We start from the raw sequence: 9,769 nt of genomic DNA on the forward strand, positions 1-9,769 counted from the left end.
TGTTGGCAATCCCCAAAGAGCAGAACTTTCAAGTATAACACTCACTACTGGTTTTTTTTTTTTTCCTTAAAAGTGCAGTGAATAGTAATTTTCTTTAGGTTTTGAACAGTCAGTGGGTTTGTGCAGTTGTTTTTGTTGCTGGTTTCTAGTTCAAGTGCTCCTTACCCTTATCTTTGCTGGGGAGAGAGGGTGGTGCCTCAGTGTCCCCAGGCTCGATAAGAGCTCCTGGGAGCAGCCCAGGGCCTCCAGTGCAATCTCCCACTGGCAGCTGGGATGGGGATGCTTGGATCATAATCCCAGAGACAAAAGGAAGTGAAGGACTTTGCTGATCCACAGCCTGGCTCTCCAGCCAGTAAAGCTGGGCTGGCAGCAGGGTTCTGTGTAGTTGTACAGAACCCTGGTTAATCTGAAACAAAGAAGCCTGAGGTTCGTTGCCACAGTTGGTACGACGTTAGCGTTTATTGATTATTCAGCATTATTGAATTCCCTGAGCAATTTGCTTACAGAAAACACGAACACTAAAAGACAAATTCATTCAGTCACATTTTACGTGAAAGACTAAAGTCATCCGTGGTGGAAAGTGTTTGAATCTGCTTTCCCCACCCTGACCTCTTGCATCTATTTTAGTTTCTATGACATCTCAATGACAGAGGTAAATTGCATTCACATTTTCAATCAGAGAGCCTCAGTCTCACTCAGGGCCAGAAGGCCTTGGCAAAACTCACTTTCTCTACCAGATTTAAGCCACCAAGGATCACTCAAGAGACTCCACATGGGAGAATATCTGAACCCATGTTGAAGCCCAGCTCAGGTCTGCCCCTCTTCCTGCCTGGAAGTCATTCAGATGGAATCAGAGGACTGGTGGGCCTGGACTTCCTTCCACCTGGCAATCCCAGACAGATGCACACCCGGCAGTTCCTCAGCACATACACAGAGCTTACAGCACACAGGTACCAGATGGAAGAGTAAATCCATTGCTCCCTGGAGTCAGTGAAGACATGCTGGGGAGCACTGTGTGCTGCTCAGAAAATTCCAGACAAACGCAGTGAGTCAGTCCCAAAGGGCCTGGAACTGCATCTTCCCAGGCACAGGTGGTGTTCACCTGAAGTCTAAGGATACCCTGACTTGTGCATCACCCTGGACTAGCTGTTGTCATTTTTGCTCACTCTTGCCCATTTTAGAAAAGGCTTTAAGGTCTTTATTAGAAATACTTAGTGCTCAAATTATCTGGAATGCTCTGAAACAATTCTTAGACTCACGTTAGACTCACCTGCTACTCTACATACAAAATTTAGGTGGCATCAAGTAAGGAAATTAAAAGGAATCATCAAGCCTGGTTTTCAGAGCGAAATCAGCCCCGAGTTTCCTCATGACCTCCGCGTGGCTCAGCCCCTGCTGCTCTCTCTTGGCCAGTCCGTAGTTCTCCTTCACGTACTTGGCAAAAGGTGTGAGCTGTGTCCTGGCAGGGGTGCCCCCCTTGCCCGGGGGCTGGCGCAGGCACAGCCGTCCCCCACAGAAGGCACACACGAAGCGCTCCGTGTCCAGGGACTTGGAGTGCCGGCCGATCCTGCCGGGGAAAATAAGGATTTGTGGGAAGGGGCTCCTTCCTCTTCCACCTGGATACTCAGGTCAGGTTTCTAAGCCAGTATTTGAGAAGAGCAAACAGTACCCACTTCACACAGCAGAACAATCAAATCTGTATTGCACAGCTCTGTCCTAGAACTTACTCCACTGCCTTTTGAGCTTGGACCCTCCCTCTGTCTCTCCTACTCTCAGCCCAGGAGTATGAATTGCTACAACATTTGCAAACACCTCCACAACCCACATATCAACTGCCCCTTGGAGTTTCTCCTCAGAGCCATCACCAAAAAACATCAATGCTCTGATGCATCTGAGCAACTAATGCATTGTACAGTCCTAATCAACACCTCAAGAAGATTCCATATGTGAAATGTTTCCTTCTGGGACTTGCACATATGACCCTGAGAGTTAAAAAATGCCACATATGCTTTCTAAGCATAAATTCTCCCTAAATTTTGGAGAATGGAGTGGGATAATAATAATAACAACAACAATACCAACAACAACACCCTTGTCAGCTGCTTTTTTTTAGTCTTAATTCAAAGTCATCAAGATACAAACCCTAGAAAGCTTCCTCTGATACTTTGTCCTAGGATCTAACTGTTGTCACACATTCTGTGCCCAGTTTTTACAAGGACTTGTTCCTTCAAAGCCAAGGTACATATCTCTTAACTGCTTCCCAAAGACCCCCCATCATCTCACAGGACACTTTTGCCTGTCCTGACCTCTGAACTAGAACTCAAACTACCTGGAAACAAAAACATGTGGGAATCCCACAGGGAGGTTCTGTGGGCTCTGAAAACATCAGGGAACTCAGAGTATCCCAACTGCTTCACATTTTAAGGGCCCCGTGATTTCTAGAGCCAGGAGACCGGCAAGCTGAAGTGAACACACGGTCACATCCCAGCGTTACTCACCGAGCTTTGCACTGAACACACTCGTAGGTGAATTTGTAGTTGATCTCGTAACTGTGGCACCGCGTCACCACCGGCAGCTCGGGGTGAATGACGGCTGATTTGTTGGCGTAGAACCTCCAGAAGCGCCCGTGTCCATCCCGGACGCCGTTGATGAGCCAGGTGGCCGCGTGGCAAACCTCGTGGATCAGCGTGTCCCGCAGGCGGTCTGGGGGGCAGCACACACACACTGACGTCAGCCAGGCGTGGGGAAGCACACACTTACCAAGTGTGTCCTAACTAAGGGTTATTTTGGAGGTCAGAACTACCACTGTCTTGATAAAATGCTCCAAGGCAAGGTTTTACGTGGTGCATTTCCAGCTTTGTGATGAGCTCCAGTTCAGCATCCTGGTTGCTTCCCTGCACACCTGATCTGTTTGAGGTTTTTTTCCACTGGTTGGTTAAGCCTTTGACACTTTTCCCACAGCATTTTCCTGGAGAAACTGGCAGCCCATGGCTTGGACAGGTGTATTCTTCCTTCCTTGGGTAAAAAACTGGCTGGATGGCCAAGCCCAGAGAGTGGTGGGGAGTGGATTTACCCCCACCTGGGGCAGGTCACCAGTGGTGTTCCCCAGGGCTCAGTCCTGTTTAACATCTTTATCAATCCCTTTCAATTAAAACCATTTTATGATTTGTTTCCCCAAACTGGGAAGGGATGAGCGAGAAAGAACAATTACAGTGCCACTTAATAGGACTTAACATGTCCCTGACCTGTCTTTACTCCAGCTTTAAACACTACCAACAAGGTGGCTGGCTGTGATGGAAGAAATCAGCTTTAAATTGCCACTGTAGCACATACAGAATTAGAGCAACACGATGCCTGTGGGTCTTCAAATCAGTAAGAAATATAAACAAAATACTGCAGTTAATGTGAATACATCTCTGCTCTCACATTTTGTACATTTGCCCAGCCTCTCAATCATCAATTGATGGATTTATTTATTCGAGGTAATACGAAATCTCAAAGCAGGGTCCAGTTTCAGGCCTCAGATTGGTGTTTTTATCTCTATAACTTGCTTGCTTAAAGAAGAATCGACACATCAGTTCTTTTCCCCACCTGCAGAGTCACAGACTTTCTCGGACAGCTCGATGCGAGCGTAGCGCTTTCCCTCGGGACGTGTCTGCCCTGTCACACAATATCCTGCTGTTTTCCTCATCTTCTTATTCCAGATTATCTCCATTGCCTCTGGTAACTGAAAAACAAAACAGGACGTGTCATCTGCCCTCTCTGCCTCTCTTATCTTCTGGCCCTCTGGCTTCCCCTTGGATCTGCTGCAGAGCTGGTACAGGATGTTCCTAACACACTGTGGTCCCTTAACATGCAAACTCACCCCCCGTGGCTTCTTATTCTCACAATCAGTGTCTCTGTAACCAACACTGGGAGTTCCACAATGCAGGATGAGACCAGAAGTCCCTTAGTTCCTCTATTCTACCTCCAACAGTGGCTAAACAAGCTGCTTAAGAAGAAATACAAGGACAGGATAGGCAGAAACCGCAATTTCCTCTTCCAAAAAAAAAAAGAACCTCTTTCCAACTGCTAATCATTTGTAAGGCAACACCTCCCTAAACCACAGGTGGTTCCTTTGTATTAAATACCCATTAGAGTGGTTTTGTGGAGAGAGAGTGTGTATGTTTAAGAATACATAAGTATTTTTAGCATCTACAGCAGTCTGTGATCAGAAGTTCTACAATTTAATAATTTACAGGTTAAGTGCCATCTGCTTTGGTTGTGCTGAACCTGCAACTTGCAATTCACTCTGTGAGAGGGTGAATAATCCCCCCTTGCTTATCTTCTGCGCTGCCCCTGATTTTGCAAGCCCTCATCATATCTATATTAATTAGTTCTGTACTTTTACCAAGAGTTTTCTGTCATCTAAATGAATGAGCTTAAGTCAAGGCTTTAACAGCAGTAACTGCCAGCACAGGCTCAGGGCTGAAGCACTGGTCAATCAGATATTTTGCTTTCAGCAATAGCAAGCCTGTTCAGCTCAGTTTTATGTGAATTTGTGACCTCAGCCTGCCCTTGGTCAGCTCAACAATATTCTCTCATCTGCAGAGAAACATTTTCCTTCCTGAAGGAAATTTCTGTTGGAATTACTGAGCACAGCATCCTTCCTTTCAAGGATATTTCTCACCAGAGCAGGGCCCCCAGTATCCCAACAGATGTGAAGGCCAAGACAGCAGTTCTCTGAAATTTAAATCTGAAACACAACCTGTAGCTTTCTGCCCACCCAAAACTGCTACTCGAAGCATAAGCACCTTTTTAATCTGTTGCAGAAAGGCAGGCATGGCCATGCAACACAAGGATCAGATGAAACCAATCCAAGGGCCCTCCCACAGCAGCTTCTCCCATCAGAGCCTCCTGGATTCCACCCAGACTCCTGACTCGAGGATGGTGCTTCATCCATCACAGCTGGGAAAGCAAAGCCACTCTGAAAACTGCTGCATCCCAACCCCCTTCCAGAGAAACTGCCCGAGCTAAAGCAAACACAAGGCATTGCTGTGAAGTTTAGCACTGAAGAGGATAAAGAAGTGAGGAGTGACATATTAACCAGCATTTTAGAACAGTAATTCTTGTTTTGAAACCAACCTTCTGATCAAAGATGGTGCTGTTGAACAGCCTGTAGAGCTTCTGAGTCAGCTCCTCTTTATTCTTCTTGAAAGACTTCACATAGTGGGAAGTGGGATTTGAAAGATCTTGCAAGAAGCAACCAGGCACTGAGCACACCCTGAGCCTGCAAGGAAAGCCAGAAAGCTCTTGTAAAGGTTTTGTGTTGGTAAACACAGTTATAGAAATGACCAGAGGAGTCACTACATCATCCCAGGCAAAGTGCTTAGCACCTCTTTGTCCATCTCTAAATGACCTGGAACACAGGAACAGTGGAGAAACACTCACCTTCTGTCTGTCTTTGCTGATTGTGAGCAAGTGACCAGTTCATTCCCAGGAATTCTTGCAGGAGTCCTTGTCGTGGAAGATATTTCTGCAATTGAAGTGGAGTTTGGCCTTGGTATCTTGACTCCCTCCCCTTTCAAGGGCTGTGCATCTTTGCAGGGTGGCTTGATGTTTTCTGGTTCAACAGAAAGAGCCACAGGATCACACACTGTCCAAGAATCAGGAGCACAGACACCAGCAACCAACTGACAACACTGGAAAAGCCAAATATTGCACCTCAGAATGAACTCCTGCTGTGCACACCTGAATGCAAAGGCATATATAATTGATATATTCCACTTAAGGAAACTGCTCTTTCCCAGGGCATATTTCTATGTTGTAAATCATCCTCATTTCTGATTCACCAAATGCAGATCCAAAGTTGCTGGGCTGCCCCTCAGGAGTCTGTGCCACATAAATAGGAAGAGTCAGGCACAGTCAGCACTGCCACTGCAAGTTAGCCATGAACAACTGCTTACCTACTGAGCTGGGCTGATGGACAGTTTTACTTGTGCCTAGGACTGGTTTTTGGGGCGGATTTCTCTTCTTTATGCGTTCCATTAAGGATTCAAAGCTGTCATCGGAGCTGTCTGACTCTACTGCCACTGTGGAACATTTATTTTCTGTGCTCTTTTCACAGCTTCTTTCTTTCCTTCTGACAGGCACATCTGGGCTGCCTTTGGAGACTGACCCTTTCAGATTTTGTGGAGGTGAAAGTTTTGTGCACCTCTGACTCTCTTTCCAGTCTTTCCCTCCCCCTTTTTGGGGGTCGTGCCATGGACTTTCCACAAAGACAGAATCTTCAGCGTCGCTCGAACTGTCTGCAAAATGCAATTCCTGGCAGCAAGTGCTTTTCTTTCCAGAACTCATCAACTTCCTCGGGGTCTGAAGATCCTTCTGTGCTGCAATCCAAAAGAAAGAGCTTAAAGTTTTGGCAGTTGCATTTCAGAGACCTGCCTTTGTCTGAACACCAAAAAAAAGTCCCTTGAAGGATGGGAAAACATAAACAGAGAGGAATCTTTGCATTTGCTTTGCTCTGCCCTGCTCATTTACCATTTTACTACGTGAAAAGTTACTGGAAGATATATTAAAATAAAGCAGCCTGCCAACAAACAAAGCTTGTGACATCCCAGCTCTGTCCTGTCAGGACCAAGGGATCACATCAGATCTACAGGAGACCTTTTTTATTTTTCCAGTGATGCTTCTGGTCCACTTTGCTTCACTCATTTCCCCTCCAGACACCATTCCATTGGCTTTCTGCAGCTTTTCCCAGATGGCACACACTGTTCAGGGTTCACATTCCCACCAGCTGAAAGAGATCCTGCCCTTCTTGATCAGGGGTCAGCTCTCTCCGAGATTTATGCTGCCTTTCCGCTCATTAAAATTCCCACCTCAGATATGCTGTTGCACAATTACTTGCCATTCTTTTTCGTGCTCTTTCTCACTTTAAAGTCCAAGAAGAAATCATCTGAGTCATCAATGAAGTCTTTCAAACTGTAAAATAAAAAAAAAAAAGGTAGGACTAAGCAGGAGAATACAACAGTAAATTCACCCTACTAAGAAAGCAACCCAAAAAAAGCCACCCAATAGAACACTATTATTGTTCACCACGAATGGTACCAACTTCATCCATAAACAGGAATGGCAAAGGAGCATTTACACCTCCCAACATCCCATTTTATCTTTATCCTGAACTTACAGACTGACACATTAACAGTTCTGTCTGCACTCGCTCCCATACAGGAATCTGCCCATGAGTCACTAGACCTTTTGATTGTTTTTCTTGTATTCTGCTTAGTAAATGTGATACAGAAAACTGTTATATGAACACAGAAAGGTAATTAATTACAGCACCCACCTTGCATCTGCCTTTTTAGGAACACTTTTGGGAGTTTTCATTCTGGCTAAAACTAAAGCAAGAGAAGATTAATTAAGAACAAGGTTCTGTTTCTTTTCTTAGGCATTTTCAAGTTTGCAGCCAGTAAAAGATCAAGTCTTTAAAACCCACGAACTTGTCTCTTGGCAGATATTTTCACTGCAGTCTTTCCTACAACAGCTGGCACTACAGTGACAGGATGGCAGCAGAGTGGCTTTGCAAATATTCTGCTCCAAGTCCCCTTCCAGGACAGAGAGGGCACATCACTCAGCAGCCTCCCTGAAAGAGGAGCCAGGGGAAGGAGCAGACTGGCAAATATTTAACTTCAAAACAAATTACAGAAAAGTGAATAATAATATATAATTCAATAAATATATTGAAATATTTATCAGACTTAAAAGTCCAGAGGTAGTGCAGGAACTATATACAGCACATTTTATTTCAGCTGGTAGTAAGGCTTGAGATGATTCACGTGGCACTGAGCTGGAGCACGGCAAGAACTCCAAAGCAATGAGAAATCTGCTTTAAAGGTTTATTCAAAGATCTTTTGTAGGCTAAGAAGAAAGCAAATGAGTGACAGGGAAGGGATAAAACTGAGGCAACAACAGAAATGTAATGCAAGGCAAAAAGCATCCAAAAATGAGGCAAATTAAAAAAACACTCCCTGTGGCATAGAGCCACCAAGACTGCACTGCAAGGACAGAATGTACTTTGCAGCACAAGCTGTGGAAGAAAATCATGTGTAAAAACACTTCACTGTAACTAGAAATGTGTCCTGCTCATAGTCCAGAAAACAAATCGTGACTTACACGTCTCAAATTCGTCATCACTGCTGGAAGACAAGTACAGGGCCTGGCTGCAAAAAGTGAAATGCAGAACGTTAGGTCAGTGGGAAGTGGATCTGCATCTCCACCGGTCTGAAACACCTGTGAACACCCAGAACCAAATATGGACTGGGAAAAGCACTGAACATCGCAAACAGGCTGAACCATTTGAACTGTTTAAAACAGGAATATTATAAATTTTAATATATAAGTTCTAGCAACCCTGTATGTACAATGTCAGTAGCAATCAACCATCAAAATCTGGAACCCTTTGAAGGCACAGGCTTGGGATATTGTGTTGGATACCAGAAGTCAGAAGGGACAGAAAGCTTGTTTTCATCTTACACGTGGTGTGTGATCTGGTAGAGAAGCGTGTTACAGTCAGCCTGAAAGCTGAAAGCACACACTGATGAGTAATCAGCTGCTTGTGTAGGAAAGGCACTCTGAAATGTTTGCCATGAATGTTTAACACCAAGCAGCAGCTCTCAAAGCTCTTTCAGGGGGCAGAAGGGAGGCATCACCACCGGCCTGCAATCCTCACGCAAATGTCGAGGCAAGCTGACCTCTCCTTACCAAATTATTGACTTCATTTCCTGCCAACCACCAAACATCAACAGCCAGGAAAACACACCAAGCAATCTGCTTGAGAACAGGAAGGCAGCTTCTTTTAACCGAAGGTATTTAAACTTTAAAGACTGTAATTGTGAAACGTGTTAATAGATACCAACTGCCATGAAACAAATGGGGGTGTGATCTAAAATTATAAATCAATATAATTAGGTATTGTAACATATTCTATATATAATATAGTATAACATGTGCCATGCAAAATATAGTGTATTATAATATATAACGTACATAAAACTATGCATTATATATTATACAAGATATAATTTAGTCTAGTAAATTTTCTATATACACACTATATATAATATAGTATATTTTCTATATACACACTATAATATAGTATATTTTCTATATATAATCTATATTTTTATATATAAAAAGATGTAAAATTATATAAAATATGTATAATATACACGATAATATATAGTATGCTCAAATATATATATTATATAAATCTAAATATATATACACATATGTATATATACACATGTTCATGCATATATATGTACATGCGCACATATGTACATGCACATACATGTTCATGCAGATATATGTTCATGCATATACATACATACAAGTGTATATAGGTATATATTATATATATTTATATATAATTTTTCTGAATTAATATTATATACATTATATATATAATTTCAATATAAATTAACCTAAACAAGGCAGGGTCGCTCACCTTCCGCCCCGCCATCCCTGGCTGCCCGCGGCCGCTGTTCCGGGGCTCCGCCCGCCTGCAGCCGCTGCCCCGTGCGAGGCGGCGGGGCCCGGCCCTTGCCCTGCTCCGTGCCCCGCTCCCCGTGCCCGCCGTGCCCCGTCCCCCGCTCCCCGAGGAGGCCGCCCCGGCCCCAGCCCCGGCCCCGGCCCCGGCCCCGGCGCGGCGCGGGCCGCCCCCTCCGCTCCCTCCATGGCGCTCGAACGGCCCGCGCTCCCCGCGCCTTCCGGGCCGCGGCGCCTGCGCACA

General features: G+C 44.7%; 1 protein-coding gene across 1 annotated transcript; it reads right to left on the minus strand.

Annotated features, from left to right (window-relative positions):
• Positions 1-873: 873 nt before the first annotated feature.
• Positions 874-9,525, minus strand: GCNA (germ cell nuclear acidic peptidase). Its single transcript, XM_027900736.1, has 10 exons — positions 9,485-9,525; positions 8,152-8,198; positions 7,325-7,376; positions 6,887-6,960; positions 5,946-6,368; positions 5,431-5,602; positions 5,125-5,269; positions 3,592-3,727; positions 2,499-2,703; positions 874-1,567 (listed from the first exon to the last, which is right to left on the minus strand). Exons 3-10 carry the CDS (start codon positions 7,363-7,365, stop codon positions 1,315-1,317), a joined length of 1,449 nt encoding a protein of 482 aa, XP_027756537.1. The 5' UTR covers positions 7,366-7,376; positions 8,152-8,198; positions 9,485-9,525; the 3' UTR covers positions 874-1,314.
• Positions 9,526-9,769: the final 244 nt, after the last annotated feature.

This window comes from Empidonax traillii, unplaced genomic scaffold (genome assembly GCF_003031625.1).
Source record: "Empidonax traillii isolate 1590-97213 ecotype Southwest subspecies unplaced genomic scaffold, ASM303162v1 scaffold746:size489142, whole genome shotgun sequence".
Taxonomy (NCBI): domain Eukaryota; kingdom Metazoa; phylum Chordata; class Aves; order Passeriformes; family Tyrannidae; genus Empidonax; species Empidonax traillii.

What these genes read in the sequence shown, in the direction of transcription:
- GCNA (XM_027900736.1), bottom strand. Translation starts at nt 7,365, where the DNA reads ATGAAAACTCCCAAAAGTGTTCCTAAAAAGGCAGATGCAAG. An exon ending in CCTAAAAAGGCAGATGCAAG is followed by an intron (nt 6,961 to 7,324) that starts GTGGGTGCTGTA and finishes TTTATTTTACAG; the next exon opens with TTTGAAAGACTTCATTGATG. An exon ending in GCACCATCTTTGATCAGAAG is followed by an intron (nt 3,728 to 5,124) that starts GTTGGTTTCAAA and finishes TTTGTTTTTCAG; the next exon opens with TTACCAGAGGCAATGGAGAT.